We start from the raw sequence: 20,613 nt of genomic DNA on the forward strand, positions 1-20,613 counted from the left end.
CCATTTTCACTAAACGATTTATAGGAGTAAATATTTGATTGTTCAAGGCCATGTCTTCCATAGTCCCTTGGTTAGAAGTGTCTATTGGCGATAAGTTACGCACAATTTTGGCACCATATCCCATTAACAACCAGAGTCCACTTTACCACTTGAGATGGGTTATTAATACCATTAAGTCTGGTGATATCACAGAATTAAAGTTAATGCATATCCAATTCAGAGAATCCATTTAAAGTCTGTTTCAGTCTGGCTATGTCTGACACACACACACAGAGGTGTGTGCATATGTGACTATAAACTTTAACAGCTTATATAGCTGTAAGGAAACAAACTAAGTTTTCAAAAAGGTTAAGAAAAGGGATGTGAAAATTTTATTTAGGCTGGTTTTACTGTAACATTGTTTTTTGCTTTATAAAATAATTTTATAAAAGAGTCCATCAAGATATTATATAGAAAATACACCAAGGTAATATATATATACATTTCATAAAAATAGAATACATCTTGAGAATTGCTTCCAGAGTCTGTTACCACCATGTACAGTGTATTGACGTTCAACATTTATGCTAATTTGAACATACAAGATTTTCAAGAAAAACAAAGGAAACTGTCCCATTGGTATTTGTAAAAATTGTTTCCAATTGACAGGAAAATAAAATACTGGAATGTAAAAGCTATAGAGCTAACTGAAAGGAAGGTTATATCAAAAGGCTAGGGCAAAGATCCATGCCATGAACAATCATCTGAGGACAAAATAATATTTTTTCTATTATCATAAGTGGTCCATCTCATTTCACAAAACCACTCAAAATAATATCCTTCTTTTGGATGTTCAATCTACGTGAACACCATTTGGTATCAAAAAAACATTCTAGAAGCTGTACTATATTTCTCAAATGAGTGGTGCTTCTTTTTCCCTTAAAGTGTAAATAGGCGTATAAATCCCATTATAAAGTATGAATACTTAAAAAAAGCATCTTCATAAGTTACTTAATAAGCTTTGATCAAACACATAGCAGCCAGTTTTATTATTCTAAAATGCTCAAAAATCCATTGGCTTTGAATGAGTTATTTTTGTTTTCATTTTTTTTTTTAAGGAAAACTCTTAGCTCTTATACTACAATAAAACATCACTGATATGTCCTTCTAAGATGTTCAGAATAATCTTTGGAAAGTAACTGTTCCAGTGTAATAAATAAAGAAAATAATAAGGGACTTTTCTAGACTTTACCAAAAGAAATGACCATGGTGGGTTCATGAAAATACCTCAGCGGCACCAAGGAAGGCACACAAAACAGAGCATAGCACCATTTTCAAGTTGCCAAGATTGCAACTGTTCAGGAGATGGTAATCTGGAAGGGGACTTGATACCCATGATTAATGCAGTTTAAATATTGGATTAGGCTCTGGAGGACTTCTTAGTATGGATAGGCGGACACAGCTATATATACTATGAATGTGGTCTGATATTCAATGGTCCCATTGGCACTGTAGGATGAGGCTCGAACCCTCATGCGGTAGGTCTCTGGTTCTCGCAAAGGTCGTGTTGTATACACCACTCCTTTCAGGTTTTCGTCCCTTAAGGCAAAAGGAACAGTCTGTTCCACATCTACCATGAGGAAAGTTGTCCTGGGATGCATCACTCCATCCTGCGTGTATGCAACCAGCCGGATTAAATCTTGATTGGCAGCTATTCCAAATGGGAGTGAGACAAGTTTGTATTCCAAGGCATATGGGCTCAAGGCACATTCCAAATCATTGGGTGGACAGTTCTTGAGGCAGAACCTAAGGACGACAAATGCATGAAATGCATATAGTTATCTGGCTTGGAAGCAGGAGAGGGCATGAGGCAGCTGACCAGGATCCATGACAACTTTTAGGCATTAAAGGGAGTAGACAGTCTGACTGCAAGAGCAATAGGCCACCCCACGTTCTCGGTCACTAACTCAAACCAGATGCCAGATGTCTGTGAGAGCATGCTGGTCTAGAGTCAAATATCTATCTCTCAGTTTCATTAAAATCAGAAGTTTTTGAACCACTGAAGTAAGTATGAGTACCACAACAGTGTCTTTAAAACGGAAAGTCAATTTTGGAAATAGAAGCATCTTATGTACATATACTGGAAACAAGTACTTTTTAATGAAAGGAACACAAGCTATTTTTAAATTGTAACATCTATCCCAAGACTGAAAGCTGAAATAGAATATAGTAATATTTGGTTTATTTTTCTAAAAATAATGAAAGGTCAACTAAGATTCGTGGTTGGGGGGGGAAGCGCTTCCTTTTGTATTTGTTTTCCACATTATTTTAGATTACAAATACTACGTTTTCTTTTTTCAGAGCCCACACTGGCTGTTTTTGAGGCATCATGACTTTTAAGTTGTCTGCCAGAAATCACTGGTAATGGAGAGTAAAATTTAAAAACAATGCACAAAGGACTATTTTCTGAAGATATGGATTCTTCAGTCATAGTATTTTTGGATGGTTCCCAAGTCAATATTTTTAATTTTCTCCCTCACTTTCCTATTCCTCACCGCCCCCCCACCCAAACAATTATGAATAGGTTTTCAGTGGATTGTGGGCAGTCCACACTTGGTCCTGTTACAGTAACTTGGTAGTCACTGTTGAGAGGAAAAACAAAATGTGAGCTCCAACCAGCATTTGGTTTCAGAACCGCCTTCTTAATGGGTCTTATTCATGACTACCACTATCTCTGTTTTCAAGCACCCCATTGACTTGGTACCTGAACAGAGTATGACATTTCTGTAAAAGGTGGGAGAAAACAGAAGAGTAGTTTTTTTGGAACTCAGAAAAGATACTGTTTCAGACAGCAGGAAATGTAAGCAAGACGATATATGAATGGGCAGACTATTGACTCATCCTTGCTCATCAGCATTCTCTCATGGAGTCACAGTGAGTCAACATAATTACAGCCAAGGTACTTCTTGGAATGCTTTAAGTGCTGAGAGCCCTTAAAACCCTGAGGCAACACGAACGGAAACTAGAAAATTTCAAAGTCAGGTTCTATCACCCCATAAAACTCTCACTGCTGAGGCAGAATTCTAGATGTGGCATGGCGGATTACATACTGTGGAGACAGTCCGGGAAAACCTTGGCAGACAAAAGTGATAGTTTAGGCTACAGTGGCTGCTGCAGGATGAGCTCATTTCATACCCATTCACTGTAACTCCATATACCCTTGGGCTTATTGACTTGGTGTGAATTACATATGCCTACAGACAGGGCTTGTTGGTTGAGGAGAGAAAGCTTTTCAAAAGTATTCCTGGGACTGGGGAGCCTGGGTGGATCAGTCAGTTGAGCGTCCGACTCTTGATTTCGGCTCAGGTCATGATCTCACGGTTCGTGAGTTCGAGCCCCGCTTTGGGCTCTGCGCTGACAGTGCAGAGCCTGCTTGAGATTGTCTCTCTCTCCCTCTCTCTCTGTTCCTCCCCGGCTTGTGTTCTCTCTCTCAAAGTAAGTAAACAAACTTCAAAGAAAAGTATTTCTGTGAAGAGGAGGCAAGACGTACCCTGAAACAGGATCCCGTTGGTAGTTGGGTGGACAGGGGGTATCGATGCACTGGTAGCTTCCTCTCATGTTGAAGCACATGCGATTTGGCCCACAGCGCACACTCTGCTCCAGACACTCATCAACATCTAGCAAACATCACAAGGAACACACAGCATCAGCAACTTGGGTCAGAGCTGGCCATCAGAGCAGGGGTTGTGGCTATGTGACCGAAATGGTGAGGGCTAACCTCCTTCTCCCCATGAATGAATTCATCCCTAAGTTTTTTCAACCACATAGTGGGGAATACCTAGGCTTTTTCAACCATAAAGTGGGGAATCCTGATACTGGCTGTGCTATTACCCATACTGCTTTGGGGACATACATATTTTTTGTAACATATGTGAAAGGCCATTGAAAAATAAAAGCTATAAAAGTAGAAGGGACGCTATTAAGCTATCATTTGGGAAACAGACTGCATTTGAGTTTTTTAAAGCAACTAATACTTTAAATTCATGAAAAACAAGCTAAAAATTTAAAGGACACTTGTGAACCTTCCTGTGAAGTGAAGAATCTCTTTATAATGTGAGTGATCCTTCCTGGTATTTTGTTTTAGAAGTTCAAAATGTCGAGTGGGAGGTAGGGTAGTGGACATTAAAGTAGTCAAGAGATAAATTCAGGGGAGATTGTACAGGTTAGTCAGATCTTGTGGAGAGAGAGAGAATTTAGAAAAAAAACCAAAACCAGGATCAAATGAATGACCCAAGAACCATAATCCAAGTTTAATCAAATCTGAACTGTGGAGAATCCATCCTCAGGTGTTATGGGGGTGGGGTGCACTCTCTATGGTAATAGCTCTCCCTAGGGTAATGGGAAAACATGCAAACGAAATGCCGTTTATTTTGTTGCTTTCTATACCAAGTTGGTAAATAAAAACCCTTAAATCACTATAATTAAGAGAGATCAAGGGGTGCCTGGGTGGCTTAGTTGGTTAAGCATCTGACTTTGGCTCAGGTCATGATCTCATGGTTTGTGAGTTTGAGCCCCACGTCAGGCTCCATGCAGGCCACTCAGAGCCTCCAGCCTGCTTCAGATTCTGTTTCCCTCTCTGTCTGCTCTCCCCTGCTCATGCTCTGTCTTTCTTTCTCTCTCTCTCAAAACTAAACATTAAAAAATTAAAAAAAAAAAATATCAAGATGGAGCTAAAGGAAACCTTTTTTGAGCTTTCTGAAAATAAATGTTTTTGAGCCATGATTTTTAACTTAGGGTCCATATTCAAGCATCAGGGGATTTATGAATGAAAATCTTTTTGTGTGTGCCTGTGTGAGTGTGTGTATCTGTGTGAGAGAGAAACAGACAGATGGACAGAGTCAGACAGACAGTGAGTGCAACATTGAGATTGATGGATTTTCTGGAAGGAGCGTCCATAGAGTTCTACAAAGTTTTTTAGGGATTTTGAGGTCCTCAAGAAACATATTTTAGGGCACTCGTCTCCAGCTGTGGTACCTGCATTCCCCTGGTGGTGGGCGGAAGCTCTTCAGCAGCGGGACAGCAGGCAAATACTTCGGGGAATCAGTTTCCATCCAGAAACACATTTCCCTTATGTTCTCTTTCCTAAAAGCACTCTGCCCAAGAACTTCCTGTGGCCTGGAGTTCTCCTGTCCCCATTCCCATTTAATATCCTTCTTCTGCTTTACAAAAGAAAGGTTTTCACTAATCCTTAGTCTTTTTATGATACCCAAGTGTAAGATGATTCAAAGCACATATTCAGGGTGAGAAAAACTGGTTATTCATATTGATGGTGGCAGGCCTTATTTCACCATTGCTATAAACCAATGGTCTTAGCTCTCTATTTTAAGTCAGATTTCAGAAGTGAGCTGGTTGTCATGGGAACACCTACTTAACACTTTTACTTGAACTGCAAAAATGACCTTAGATTTTTTCTGACAGTCAAGTTGGTTGGTTTAACAATGACTATAGACTTCTAAATTATATAGTGGTCATTCCCCATTAACTGGGTTAAATCAACAGCTCCAAAGTACTGAGGAAAATATATTTAAGGCACATGTACATCAAACAACAAAGCCAGAATTCACACCCTTTATAACAATTTAAATATGATATGAAACTTTGGAGGTCAGTTTTAAAAATTATGAATGACACACGTATAAGGTTTTCAAATTTCTTTTTGCAGCAGGCAAGCAAAAAATTTGAAGACTACTTATTTTAGATAAAGTCTTAAGTCAATTGGCTGTATATAGGCACCTGGAACACGCCTCCTTCTTTAGTATTTGAATAAACCTAGATCTTGATGTACAGAGGAAACAATTACAATTAATTGGAACCAAATCAGTTCTCTGCAGAGGTAGGACCTAAAGGTTAAAACCACTTCTATCATGGAATTGGTGCCAACACCAATGTGCATGTGAAACTATTATATCATTTCATGGTAGTAAGTGACTTGGTATCTGCATAATGGTATGTATGTGGGACTTGGCTTAAAGTTGTAAGTTCTTTTGTGAACCCTCAAATAACATGAAATACTGCTATAAAAAAAGAGAAAGGAGAGAAGAAATTCCAAGAGATAGTATTTTATTATTTAAAAAAAAAATTTTTTTTTTTTTAACGTTTATTTATTTTTGAGACAGAGAGAGACAGAGCATGAATGGGGGAGGGTCAGAGAGAGAGGGAGACACAGAATCTGAAACAGGCTCCGGGCTCTGAGCAGTCAGCACAGAGCCCGACATGGGGCTCGAACCCACATACCGCGAGATTGTGACCTGAGCCGAAGTCGGACGCTTAACCGACTCAGCCACCCAGGCGCCCCAAGAGATAGTATTTTAACCATGGACAATAAATGTTAAATTTTATTTCTGAATTATTTACTATTTGTATTTCTGTCTCAAAAATGAGCACTTTAGATTTGGTTTCAAGTATATTCTGTTTTATAGGAAATGACAGTATAATTATTTCCTTTAAACTTGCTAATAGTTTTCACAAAGTAAAAAGATGTTGAGCTATAGTGATATGGAGTAAATCACTTACTTGACTTTGTAGTTACTTAGATGTGCTGATATTAAACATAATGTGCTTTCTAGGACTAGTTTTCCTACAGGAATAGAAGGCAGAATGAAACAAATTTTTATTACACTGAAATCTTGCCTCTTGTCTCTGAACCAATTTCTAATTATGATTTTATCTATCAGAAGGGTGTTATCTCCTTGGCAAAATGAGATTATCTAAGAATGAAGTAAAAGGCCCTTTAGGAAAATGTGAAAGAAATTCAATTAGCCTTATCTTCTTTTTTCTCACAAAAAACATTCACTTCACACTCAACCACCAAATTTAATTTTAGCTCTAATTTTTATGGTGAATTCTTGCAGACATATGGAGGCCAGTGGGCTACAGGGGCCCATGGAAATGGCAGCCTGGAGTCCAGAATCTGGTTACATGTCTGTATGCATAATAAGAGCAGTTATCTTATCACAGATTTCCAATGGCTGAATGTGAGTTTATAAAAATAAACAAAATCTAATATTCAAAGTGTTCACCCTTAGCTCCAGAGTGCACACTTCCCATTGACAAGCTTTCTTTAGTATTTTGGCTTCTGGGCAGGTGGCTCTTCTTTGTCTTTTGTCTACAACCATCTCCTCAGGCTTAAACACCCTACAGGCATTCACTCTGCTTGCTCTGTTCATTTATTCTACTGCCTGGTCTTAAAAAGAGAAGCCAGAAAAGATGGAGAAATCGTGCTGTCTTCTGTTAGCTGACAATGTGATGATGTCTGGTTTTTATTAAATATTACAAGAAAATTACTATGATAGAAATGAAAGGATAGGGATTTTATAACATAAATATTCTGCAAGAAAAGAATACAGGATGAACTGAAAAACTTTAATATTAATAGCTTTAGGACATATGAATGCATTTAACCAAGTGCTTCTGGATACATCAAACAATAATTTAAGATAAACATACTTGAAACATTTGTCTTATAGAAAGAATAATTTAGATTCTTGATAATATTACGGATTCCTTTTTAAAAACTTGGATAAATTAGGGGCGCCTGGGTGGCTCATTCAGTAAGCGTCTGACTTCAGCTCAGGTCATGATCTCGTGGGGTCATGAGTTCAAGCCCCGCATCGGGCTCTCTGCTGACAGCTCAGGGCCTGGAGCCTGCTTCAGATTCTGGGTCTCCCTCTCTCTCTGCTCCTCCCTCACTCACACTCTGTCTCTCTCTCAAAAATAAATAAACATTAAAAAAAATTTTTAAAAAACTTGGATAAATTAGAACACTAATTTCAAATGCAATGCCAATAAAGTGTTTCTAAACGTTTAAAATTAGATTAGTGGGGCTTAAAATTAGCAGAAAGATCTTTTAGTTTCTCCTCTCCGCTTCTTGGGCAAATCATTATCAGTCATGTTTTTTGTTTTTCATTTTGTAGTCTGGTGACTTCCACTTTTGACTAGCGTCTCTGTCCTTGTGTAATGTCAGATTCACTTTAATTTCCTTTTTATCACTCACAGTTTTATCACTAATGTATAAAGCTTCAAGAATGCACATGTGACTATCAACCTTTTTTCTCTCACAAATGCCTGAAACACTTTCTAAAGCTATAACAAGACTCTAAGTTATTCTTCAGATTAAAGACTGCTTTAAAAGATGTAATTGTTTTCTCTCAAGTCTTTTTTAAAACCACAAAAATATGTAACCCATTTAAATCACAAACATTTCAAGTGACACCTGTTTCTGATTTGTTCCCATTATTTTCCACTCTCTGAAGCACAACTGAAAGTTGAAAAATGTTTTGAACTGAATGAGTGGTGAGGGCATTTAAAGAACAAACTGCCATAATTTAGAAAAAAAGAAAAATTCTCTCATGAGAATATGATACAATATAGCACTTAAAAATCTGGCTAACAGGTTTTGTAATTCGGTTGGTTATTCCAAATGCTTTCGTATCTACTCTGCTTCCTTCCTTGGTGCCTGGCACAGTCACAGGAAGTGCAGTGTTAATGTTGGGCATTGCCACTTCTTCAGAGGGTTCTTGGGGTGACAACCTGGGGAGGGTTATAAAACAAGGACAGTTGTAAATGCTCTCACCTTACCCTGATGCTACAGTACAATGACCCTGGTATTCAAAGCATTATAGGAGAGACAAAGGCCCATTCTAGACATTATGAGATCTGTGATCAAGTCCTACCCTTGTTCTTGATTATTCTAGGATATTAATGCTCATGTAATCACTCTGAGAATTTATTATCTGTGGAATGGGTACAAATTATTGCCCTTGACATATCTGTACTGTTGATTAAAATGAGTTAATACTTGCTTTGGAAAAACATGACTATAATGTAATATATTATTCTCGTACTTCAAACCTCAGTAGAAAGTTCTGCATAGGGTTTTAAATAAATGTTTGTGACAGATGGCTGGGAGCGAAGGTTATTACGGTGTTCACTTTCCTTTTCCAGTCTACATGATCCAGTGGGGGATATCAGGGAGGGAATGGGTGAATGGGTGAGGGAGGGGTTAGAGCTTATGGAACTGAGGTGGCCCCATCATACATCCAGCTCTTGTTTCCTGGAACACACTTTCCGTGACTTGAAATCCTAGCAAGTCTTGTGAATCTCACACAGAGGGAAAATGTAATCTAAATTTGACTGGTACTGATAAGCACTCCTTTGGAGATATTATTTGTTGTACTTTAGCAAAGGATACAGTTTGTATATAACAGAAATTAATATAATTCAGAGGCTTGTTAAGACCTATATACTACTTCTGATTTTGTCCACAAAATTGAGGGGGTCTCTTGACGTAGGTTCTTATTTCTTTTTGATCTAAGTTTGCATTGCAACATAATATATCTCATTAAAGCAAAATGCTTTACATATTTTTGTGTAAAGAGGGTAATATTGAGATTGATAGTTTTTTTTCCCTTTCTACCATCACTACACATTGTCCCAAACTCCGTTATAGTACCTATAGCCCTGTATATTATGTTTTTATTAACATGTCTGTTTCCATTGGACTAAGATATTAAAGGGAAGAGATTATTTTATTCATTTGCAGATGCACCTTTTGCATTCTGCACTGCCAGTTCATGATTGTGCCACATCATTTGTAGACTCAAAGAATAGATTGCTTAGTTGACCACCCACTGTTTGCCAAGACAAAAAATAAAATAGTGCCTAATACTGGAGTAAGATTTACCAAGGTCTCTTCCTATTTCCTCTTCCATCTTGGCTGAACTTTGAAAAGACATTTGAAGAGGTTTATTTCCACTTATTTTTAAAAATATATAACATGAACTGGTTTAGGCATTCTTGCTCCTTCTATAAGACTGAACCAGTACTGATTCTCAACAATTTTCCTTTGCCTACTTGCTCTCTTACTGGTTCTCCTACTTGCAAAGGCAATGTTTAAAAATAAATATGACCAAGGGGAATGAGAAGGAAGAGGAAGCAACTAGGAGAATAATGATTTAAAAAAAAAAAGAAAGAAAACATTATTTTCTCACACTCTCCTACACTGGCTCTAAGTCAAGTCGCAGCAATGAACATCCCAACTTTTTCTTACCTTGACAGGTCTTTCCATTGAGCGTAAGCTGATAGCCAGGTGGACAGATACACTGATAGCTTCCAAAGGTATTTTTACATTCGTGCTGGCAAGTGTCTCGGTTTTCACATTCATCAATATCTACGCAGAAAGAAAGCAGGGTGTACAACCATGCAAAACAAAGGCAGAAACTTGACAGAACCAATTATACACAAGTTGTGGATATACAATAGAAAAACTTCTATTTTTTACAACTCATGGGATTTAACATGCTCAGAGCTGTTTTATATCAGGATCTGTTTTTAATGGAGTCCAATATCAATTGTACTATTTCATAAAATATGAACATCTCTTCTGTGTGTAAGTATATATGAGCCGAAGCTCCAAACTGGCCAATTTCTATATTTCTGTATTAGGAATGGCAGATGAAACAGATCTGTACAAGATCCTAAACCACCAAAGTACTAAAGTCTTGACTTTATACTAGGTCTTTATACCCTTTATACTCTTTATAAAGTACATAAAGTATACCCTTTATACCCTTTATACTAGGGTTTACTTAAAAGGTGAATTTTCTATTGGTGTTAACTAGAACAAGGAATGTTCGTTTTTATTTAAACTTTAGTCTCCTGTCTCTCCTCACACCTGCCCCCTACATCCGTGCGTCACTTTCCCATACAGAGATAGCAAGTAGAAGTGTTTTTAATTTTGTGATAAGCATATTCATCACACTTCATGCAATTATAAAGTACTAATGGCAACTACATATCTATAGTTGCTATGACACCTTGAGCCCACTTTACTCCTCAAAACTTCAGTCAATTCTTTTGTCAAAAGTAATCACTGATGCAGATTTGTTGGAAGGTTCATATACCACAATAAAGGGAAAGCATTTTATAGTAAACGACTATTTATCTGCTATTATTAAACAAAGCCAAGAAAGCAGCAATAAAAAGGAGAGTGAGAACGGGTGATAAAAATTAATTGCTATTTGGTTTCAGGATAGGAGATGTGATTTGGGAGGCCTCAGATTCCTTATCACAACTGTGTTTTGCTTAATGTTAGAATTTGTTCATAGTTGCACCAACCAGTGGAAGAATGAAGAGAGAACATGATGTGAAATGGCAGCAGGAGTGCTGTCGGGTGGAAGTGAAGAGGAGATGAAAACTGGGAGGTGACACAGAGCAAAGGGTTAGACATGTTTCGCATATGCTCAGAATGTAACTGCAATGATTCAAAATCTGTTAACGATAAACACTCATCAAATAGTTGTTAATGGTTTTGCCCCATTTTAGTTAACCAAAGCATTTATTCCACAACTTGTGTGAGTTATTTTTACTTTTTCCCTTTATAATCTGCTTCAACCTAAAATAATCACAGAAATGTAAACGATGAGGAAATCCAAGAAGTCAATATCGCTCTTGCCAGAGTATGAATTTTAAAGTGGCCCCAGGTGTAATTTCTGCATTCAGAGGCAGCGCAGTGTTCATTTCTCCTGTTAAGCTTTGGAATCATTCCCTCAAAAAGCTAACTTTTAGCCCAAGTCAAACAAGATTGCATAGTGTTAATTTGAATCTTTTGTAAGATAGACATATCCCAGATGGTTAATTAAAGGCATTTGGTGTTAATTGCAACTTGCTCGTAACGTAATTCCAAAGCTGTCTGCAATCTTAGTGTAAATTTCTTTATTAGTATGAACACTATAAAATACTCATCATATTTTAAGAAATAGTTCTAAATGTCTATTAACTGCCCCAAAACAAAACTCAAACATCCAGTAATTGATGAGTTTTGGAAGTTTACTTCAAATTCTCCATGAATGGTTCTCTGAAATAGTAGCTGCCTCAAACAGCCAATGGTTTGGGGAAGATAATTCTTACAAATATAATATTAGTGTAATATAAACACAAAGACACAGAAAACATTTATGAGGGGCGCCTGGGTGGCTCAGTCGGTTAAGCGTCTGACTTCAGCTCAGGTCATGATCTCACAGTCCGTGAGTTGAGCCCCATGTCGGGCTCTGTGCTGCCAGCTCAGAGCCTGGAGCCTGCTTTGGATTCTGTGTCTCCTTCTCTCTCTGCACCTCCCCTGCTCATGCTCTGTCTCTGTCTCAAAAATAAATAAAAACATTTAAAAAAAGAAAAAGAAAGAAAACATTCATGAGACTCTACTATGAAACTGTAGGGCTTAGATAATGATGAAGAAATGGAGGATGTAATCAGAGATGCTTTCTTAAAATGACTGGGACCTTCAGATGACTTAAAAGAAATCAACTAGACGGAGTATGGTGTGGGGGGTGTAGTTTAATTCATGTGGCACACCATAAACAAGGGTGTTGGACAGGAAGGTAAAGGTAGAAGAGAAGAAGAGCTTCTCTAAGGTGAAGTCAGAGAGTGGGATGACAATTGGAGATGAAACCCTTTAGTGGGAATGACTATTTGGAAGAAACTTTGAAAGACAACATGTCAAATTCTAATTCTGTCAATCAAAAAAAAAAATGGTGAAAAGTTCTCACCAACAAAGAGTCAAGTCAAAATTGTGGGCATGAAACACTACCAATACTCAGAATGGTTTGGAGCAAGTTGAGAGTGGTATTTGATATCCTTGCAAGGATTGTGGAGTCCACAGGTCAGTAATTACGTAGTGTTTGAGCATATAAACTAAATGTTGAGAATTGGTAATGAATGCATTAATGGTTGAAGTTCAAGGAATAAAAGACACTAGCACTGCCCTTAGTTTTACTTTTTTCTAGGACACTGATCATAGGGAGAAGATTCCATGTGCATCGTATTAACTTTCAGATACATCAGGACATCTAGACAAAAGTTCTGGAGAGAACCGGACTTAAAGAGAAAAGTTTAAAGTTTAAGTATCCAAGAGGGTCATAGGGTCCAGGTGGGTCCACAGAAGAGTGACTGAGAAAGCACATCTGAGAAGACAATGATGTAGGAACAGAGCTTGGAGAGTAGAAAAAGAAATGGCAAAAATTGAAGTCAATTTTTTAATGTTTTAAGAACTGTGTAACAGAAAGTATATTTAGGAGAGAATAAGTGAAGTGTAGAATACTAAGAAATGTGCAAGAAAATGAAGTTGGCCTGTGGGGTCTTTAAATTGAAACAAAATTTCTTTCTTACCGCCCTCCTCCCTTTCTTCCTAGCTTTCTTTTGTCATCTAACAAATAGTGGGGCTAATTTGTGTTTGCTAATTTCTCTTGGCACATAGTTCAATGGCATGCAAACTGTGGACACTCACAGATAATTGAATTAAATGAATGACAGATGGTAATGTTTGCAAATTAACTGAAAACAAAGTCTCAATTCTTGAGTTGGAAATTACACTTTACTTTTGCAAACAAATTAAACTGTAGACTTGCGAGTTTAGATAAAGATATTGAAAGCACATATTTTAGAGCAATGAAAGCAACGTAGTTTTGTCCTGGCTCGCATTATCTTTTCAGTGACTTCCATGTATACAAAATAATCAAACTGAGAAATTCCACAGGGGTGGATGGGGGTGGGTGTGGGACAACAGTCAACACAGTGTTGGTTGTCACATAGAACGAGCAGTTGACTGAGTAGCTGAAAGTTTCACTTTTAACCCACTGCTTTGGCATCAACCAGATATAGCCATAAACTGATGGTATTATATTATGTGGCAATATGCATATTCTCTTTTAAAAAATATATTCTAGGTGTCACTGAAATTTATTTCTACACAGCGTTAAATTTAGCAACACTTTCAGGAGTTGATCAAAAGAGAGAAACTGCCAATATAAAACAATTATCAGAATGCACACATGTAAATGCATCATTTACTTGAATAAATTTTGTAATAGTTGTAATAGTTGGAACTTTGAGTCATCCCAGATTTGAGATCAGATGTAGTTCACTGCACCCAAAATACCACAGGTGCTGTGCATATGCTTAGACTCTGGTCCATACGTGAGCCCACAGAAAGGAAATGCAATATGGCTGACATTTACCTACACATGTGTCACGGCTCGCCTCAGAGCCTTCAGGACAAGTTTTCCTAATAGTCCTTCTAGTCCTGGAGAGAGATGTTCTGCTGTTTCTATACTCCGAGTAGGAGCTGTAGAGATGTGAGTACTGTCTGTAATGCTGTTGAGGTTGATAGTTGTTTCTCACAGGGGAGAACCGTGCAAGGTTATAGCTATTGTATTGGGTGCCATAGTTAGGCAGCCTCTCCAATCCGGCGCAAGATTTCCCGTCCCCTAATAAATGTTGACCTGGTGGACAGATACACTTGAAGCTGCCGGGGGTGTTGGAGCACTGATATGCACAAGGCTTAGGCACTTGTTCACATTCATTAATGTCTGCTCGTGTGCCATGATACATAAAAAAGAGAAAAAAAAAAACACATATACGTACACAACACAGGAATAAAGAATCAGTCTCTGAAACAAACTGAAGACATTACGTTACCCTCCAAAGCTACAAATATAGTAATTTCTCAATTGTTGAGAACTTTAGAGAAAGCGTTAATCATTTATTTAGGAATATACAGAAAGGTTCTAAGCCTCTTCCTAAAGATTGCTTCACATATACAGTAGAAACCTAAAGGATCATATGGGAAAATGTGGTCTTTCCAGAAAAACTAGAGTTCAAAGTTAACGCAGATCTTAATTCTGTTGGTGGAGGAAAGGACTCAATCACATTTCTAGTTTGCATTTTGTTGTAACATTCTTTAATCTTTCATACAATTACGAGTTTCAGATGTGGTAATATTGATATAACTACTAACATTTTTCTTTTGTTTCTTTTGAATCAATAATTATTATTTAATAATCAAGCCAAGCACATTTTTTTAATAAAAATTTAAAAAGGAGATTAAGACAGAATTATTTCTTAATAAGATATAAATTCACAAAGTCCATAAAAAATTTTTAAAAAGTTATTTTTCTTCCTATTCTTGGGTCAACACATAGTAAACCCTCCCAACTTTCCTGTAAATTGGAAAAGCAAATGAAAACCAGAGAACAAAACCAACTTCTTTAATTCATTACCACAGTGGCATGAAAGAAAGTAACACGAATAAGCAGAATAAAAGTAGTATATTTTACTTTAAAAATTATTTTAGTAGGCAAAAGTTAAAATTAACATTTTTAAACTCTTTAAGGGAATGGCCCTACCTTCTTCATTGGTTTATTCCCCAATCCAATGCCTGACATTCAACTTCAGATCAAATTAATGAACAAATAAACATATTTCATTCTGCTAGGTCACTGTTATGACTATCCAAGATGTTAAATTACAATATCTAAACAGAAGACTAAAATGATATGTTATGTACTTCTGCTATTAACAAGCATTTATTTTAAAAACGTTTCTAGTAATTGTATTACTTTCAACATTTGCTCTGTGCAAAGTACTATGCTAGTGACTGCATAAAGACAGGACAAAGTCTTTATGGGAGAATTTGCTATAAATAATTGTTACGTAGACAACCAAGGCAACCAATTTTAAAAGTGTAGTATGGCACACTGGAAGCCAGTAGTTAAAGCCCACACAATTTTTTTGCGCTTAAACATTCCAAGAGGAACATAATTTCATAGGTCAGTTTCTTGATTATAAGTACATTAATTAAAAAGAATCATATGGTTACCTTCTTACAGATATCTTCTATTGTCTGTTACCTGCCTTATTTATATTCAATCATAACTAAGATGGAAACAAACAGGCCACTGGGAGAACTGAGTGAGATTCTTAGCATAGGGGCACATAGTAGGCACTAAATATCTGGTAAAGTAATAGTTATCAACTCACTTAAATTGCATATTCACATCTTAATTCCTCATGCCTAAACCTTCATATTGCATTCAAGTACGCTTCATATTCAAATAGAACGTATCTGTGCAAAAAATGTATATAGAGATAACCAATGAGACAATCTTCATGGTGAAGTTGCCGCAGTAACTACAAAGGAACCTCACTCTGATATGTGTAGCATATAGTAAGCACTCTGTAAATGGCCATTATTATCACTTTAAATGTCAGTGTAAATTGCATTCAAAATGGAATCTTTAAGAAGTAATTAAAAATGTTTTTAATTACTTAAACCAACTTACAAATTTTCTAATTGTCCCAAGAAAGCTTTTGAGGGTAGAGAGTGATCCTGATCCAGTTGGTAAGGCTAACTGATTCTGTTAGTAGCTTTATTACTCAGTAAGAGTTCCTGTTAACTTACCCATACAGGGTCTCCCAACTCCTTGAGACCGGAAACCTCTGGGACACACACAACGATAGCTGCCTCTTGTATTCTCACATATCTGGTTATATCTGCACTGATGGGTCCCATCTTTACATTCATCAATATCTACAGACACAAGACAATAAAAAGTAATAACATATCCTCTTTCAAAACCTAACGTCATTATATTTGAAATGAACATTCTTTAGAACTATCAAAGGTTGCATTTCTCACCATGTAGCTGAGACCGGGATTCAAGTTCTACTCTGCCCCTTGTTGTTCCTTTTCCTTCTCTTGCTCCCTACTATGGCAAGAATTTTACTTTCAGCTTTTTATCCCTTTTCTCTCTATGTTCTCCACCTTTGACTGTCTTATTTATACTAGTGACTCTAGTTAGCTCATGGATGTAGACTTACAGCAATAGTACTATGTTGTTTCTTATCTACAGACCCACGTTTCTAGCTGCTGGCTGGTCCTCTCCATGTCCATCCTTTACCAGTACTTCAAACTCCACACGTCCTCAGTGTCTTATCATCCCTCTCTTCTTTATAACAGCATTCTTCTTTCCTCAGTCAACCAGACTAATCTATAACTAACTCCCTCAGTTTCCAAGATTGGGTAATTCTACTTCCTTCAGTCAACCCCTTAAATCTCCATTTCCATTTCCACTTAGCTATATTTTTGCTGTAGCTTTGTTTTTTTTTAAGTTTATTAATTTATTTTGAGAGAGACAGAGACAGTGTGAGTCAGGGAGGGGCAGAGATAGGGGGAGACAGAGAATCCCAAGCAGGCTCCCCACTGCCCGTGCAGAGCCTGACAAGGGGCTCAAACCCACGAAACCATGAGATCATGACCTGAGCTGAAATCAAGAGCCAGATGCTTATTGACTGAGCCACCTAGGCACCCCTTTGCTGTAGGTTCTTAAATAATCTTCTGATCTTTTGGCTCAGCTCATCTCCGATTACTCTTATACATAATTAGAGTCAATAGTCTTTTTTTATTAATTTTTTTAATGTTTATTTATTTTTGAGAGAGAAACAGAGTGTGAGTTGGGGAGGGGCAGAGAGAGAGGGAGACACAGAATCCAAAGCAGGCTCCAGGCTCTGAGTTGTCAGCACAGAGCCTGATGCGGGGCTCGAACCCACAAACTGTGAGATCATGACCTGAGCTGAAGTTGGACACATAACCGACTGAGCTACCCAGGCACCCCAAGAGTCAATACTCTTAAAAATACTTATAATCACACATAACTGCACATGGTGCTCTGAGTTGGCTACTATTCTTAGGAGTTAAAAAATATTTACCTATAGCCATACTGCTGGAAAGTCTTTGAAATCTGATAGCCCAACCCCACCCCCAGTTTTTTTTTAAGTATACTAAGCCCCCATGTACCTCAACAAATAACAAGTGGTCAGTATTCCCTCATTTATATCTATACCCTCCTTTCACTGTTATTTTGAGAAAAATCAGGATATATTGTAACTTTTTAAATAAATATTTCAGAGTGAAAACTTTTTTAACAATTCTTTATTTTATTTTTAAATGTTTATTTATTTTTGAGAGAGAGAGAGAGATCAAGTGTGAGCGGGTGAGGGGCAGAGAGAGAGAGAGAGAGGGACAGGGGATTCGAAGAGGGTTCTGCACTGACAGTAGAGAACCAGATGTGGGGCTTGACCTCACAAACCATGAGATAATGACCTGGAGCCAAAGTCGGATGCTTAACTGACTGAGATATCTGGGTGCCCCTTAACAAGTCTTTTAAAGTCTTTTTTTTTTTTTTTGCGAGAGAGAGAGCGTGTGGGGGAGGGGCAGAAGGCAAGGGAGAGAGAATCTTAAGCAGGCTCCATGCCCAGTGTGGAGCCCCACATGGGGGCTCCACCTCAGGACTATTAGATCATGACCTGAGTTGAAATCAAGAGTTGGACGCTTAGTCAACTAAGCCGACCAGGTGCCCTTGAACTTTTATTTTATTTTATTTTTTTAAAGTTTTATTTATTTATTTTGAGAGAGAGGGGGGGAGAGAGAGAATCCCAAGCAGGCTCTGCACTGTCAGCACAGAGCCTGACATGGGGCCCAAACCCATGAAACTGTGAGATCATGACCTGAGCTGAAACCAAGAGTCAGATGCTTAACTGACTGAGCCATGAACATTTTTTTAAAGTCTCACTTTTAAAATGAGAAACTTACACTCAAATTTCTTTGCAATCTTAAGACTTGTGCAAAGTCAGATAGGAAGGAAGGATGATTTTTAAACTGTTTACTTTAAGTCCAGCTCTCTCTCCCTCATAAGGGACTGTCTTTCTTTTTTGCACAACCTCCACCTATTACCATTCCATTCAAGGCTCTCTTTAAATGTGATCATTTCCATGACATCTCATATCAGATATGATCACTCTTCCAACTCTTCTTCTACAATTTTATTTGTACCTCTTTTATGGCATTTCATTCCCTCTTGTAGTATTTTTTTTTCTTTTGGTGAGGAAAGTGGAATTGGTCACTCTAAGTAGACTGTAAGGACATGAGAATAGGAACGCAATGTTTCATTTTTGTAAGTGATGCCGCTTATAGTTCTACAAATTAAGGCAGAAAGAATAGAGAACATAATTTATTTTATTGTCTAGTCATTGACTTGACACTGAAGAATATTCAGTTCTAAGATAAAACGTTTTGAACTTTTAACAAATCTGTATAAGCTTTTCTTAACCACCTGTGAAATTCTAAACATATATACTAAATTTCATAGTAGACATGTGAGATAATATGAATTTATGTGGCTATTAAACTGTGTAAGCCAAATGTGTAATTGATGGGAGCTCAAAATGGTAATGAGTCTCCACGGGGAGCTTCCGTTTCTTGGTATAGTTATGAGCCTGGGACCCCAGAGCTCAACCATACTAGAAGTTGAGAGTAAAAAATCTGTGAGAAAAAGTGAGCATGAGCAAGGGAGGGGCAGCAAGAGAGGGACAGAGAGGATCCCAAGCAGGTTCCACGCTGTCAGCAAAGAACCTGAAGCGGGCCTTGAACTCACGAATTGTGAGATCATGACATATCATGGCCTGAGCCTAAACCAAGAGTCAGACGCTTAACAAACTGAGCCACCGAGGCACCCCTACTTAATCATTAGTTAAAAAACGGATGCCTTATTTGGCTGGTCAGTGGCAAACATATCTCAGTCATCGAAACAGCCATACACTCACCAATGCAGGTTCCATTTTCTGCCTTGGTCATTCCGTTTGGACAAAGATCAATGCACTTATAGCCCCCACGGGTGTTCTTGCAGTGTTGATCTGGTCTGCATACATTTTGTCTGCATTCATTCACATCTTGATAAAAGAACAAAGGTAATGAAGATTGAGAAATTTCTTTTCCACAGAAATCATACCTCTGGATTTTAAGGCGAAAGATGTTGATTACATAATCACTGTGTAAGATTAAAGTGTTTAAATCCATGAAGGTAAATAACACTATTTTAAAACAGAATGATTAAAAAAATTAATTCACATAGCTAGTAGCCATACCAACGAGTTCCTCCTTTTAGAAAAACAAATAAATATCTTTATGTATATAACCATAAATATTATGCTTCTGTGAAAAAAAATTAGTAAACACAATAGGGAACTGTTAAAAAATGGTTATGTAGCTAGAAAATGAAACCTGTAAAAAATAGCATTTGCTTTCATTTTGTTTATGCATGCGTTGCGTACCTGATGGATGGAGGTATCTTACGTATGAATTCAGCCCAGGACACAGCAAAGGGATTAGATCAAATATCTCTAGAAATTACAAAGATGTCATTGCTTTGAATTTAAAGCCCTTTTCTTACCTATACATTTTCTGCCTTTGAGCTGATACCCAGGTTCACATCCACAGTGAAAACTTCCAATGGCATTGAAACAGCGGTGGTGACAGGGGCTGGATTCTTGACATTCATTAATATCTGTTAAATAAAACAAAACTTTCATTATATGCTATTAAGAAACTTGGGTTAATTTATTTCAAATGTTAAACATTTTAATGATATCATTATCATGTTTAAGATCTTCCCTGAAACGAATCCAATACAATTGCTCTCAAATCTAATACAATTGCTCTCATATGATCTGCTAGATAGATAATTGACAGGATTAACTGCTGGAGAACATATCTCTCAATACTCCTCAAAGGTAGACATTTGCTAGTGACTCTAAACTATGTGGATGCAACACTTCCTTACTTTATTTTACCAGATGGCTCCCATTTCTGTTTCTAGGAATGTTGCTGACAGACTAGAACACTGAAGATGTGGGGGGGGGGGGGGGTGGAAAAGTCAAAGTCTTCTGCAGTATCTTTCGCAATTGACT

The 20,613-nt window shown here is 37.5% G+C and overlaps 1 protein-coding gene across 1 annotated transcript in view; it reads right to left on the reverse strand.

Annotated features, from left to right (window-relative positions):
- Positions 1-362: 362 nt before the first annotated feature.
- The window catches only part of HMCN1 (hemicentin 1), a 465,407-nt gene continuing 445,156 nt past the window's right edge, over positions 363-20,613 (reverse strand). Inside the window, exons 101-107 of the mRNA XM_042924627.1 lie at positions 20,097-20,210; positions 19,471-19,596; positions 16,271-16,399; positions 14,049-14,399; positions 10,088-10,207; positions 3,530-3,656; positions 363-1,785 (exon numbers count right to left, since the gene is read on the reverse strand). Of these exons, the coding sequence (XP_042780561.1) occupies positions 1,419-1,785; positions 3,530-3,656; positions 10,088-10,207; positions 14,049-14,399; positions 16,271-16,399; positions 19,471-19,596; positions 20,097-20,210 (1,334 nt within the window). The 3' untranslated portion in view covers positions 363-1,418. The remainder of the gene's footprint in view (positions 1,786-3,529; positions 3,657-10,087; positions 10,208-14,048; positions 14,400-16,270; positions 16,400-19,470; positions 19,597-20,096; positions 20,211-20,613) is intronic.

The sequence above is a fragment of the Panthera leo genome, chromosome F3 (genome assembly GCF_018350215.1).
Source record: "Panthera leo isolate Ple1 chromosome F3, P.leo_Ple1_pat1.1, whole genome shotgun sequence".
Lineage (NCBI taxonomy): Eukaryota > Metazoa > Chordata > Mammalia > Carnivora > Felidae > Panthera > Panthera leo.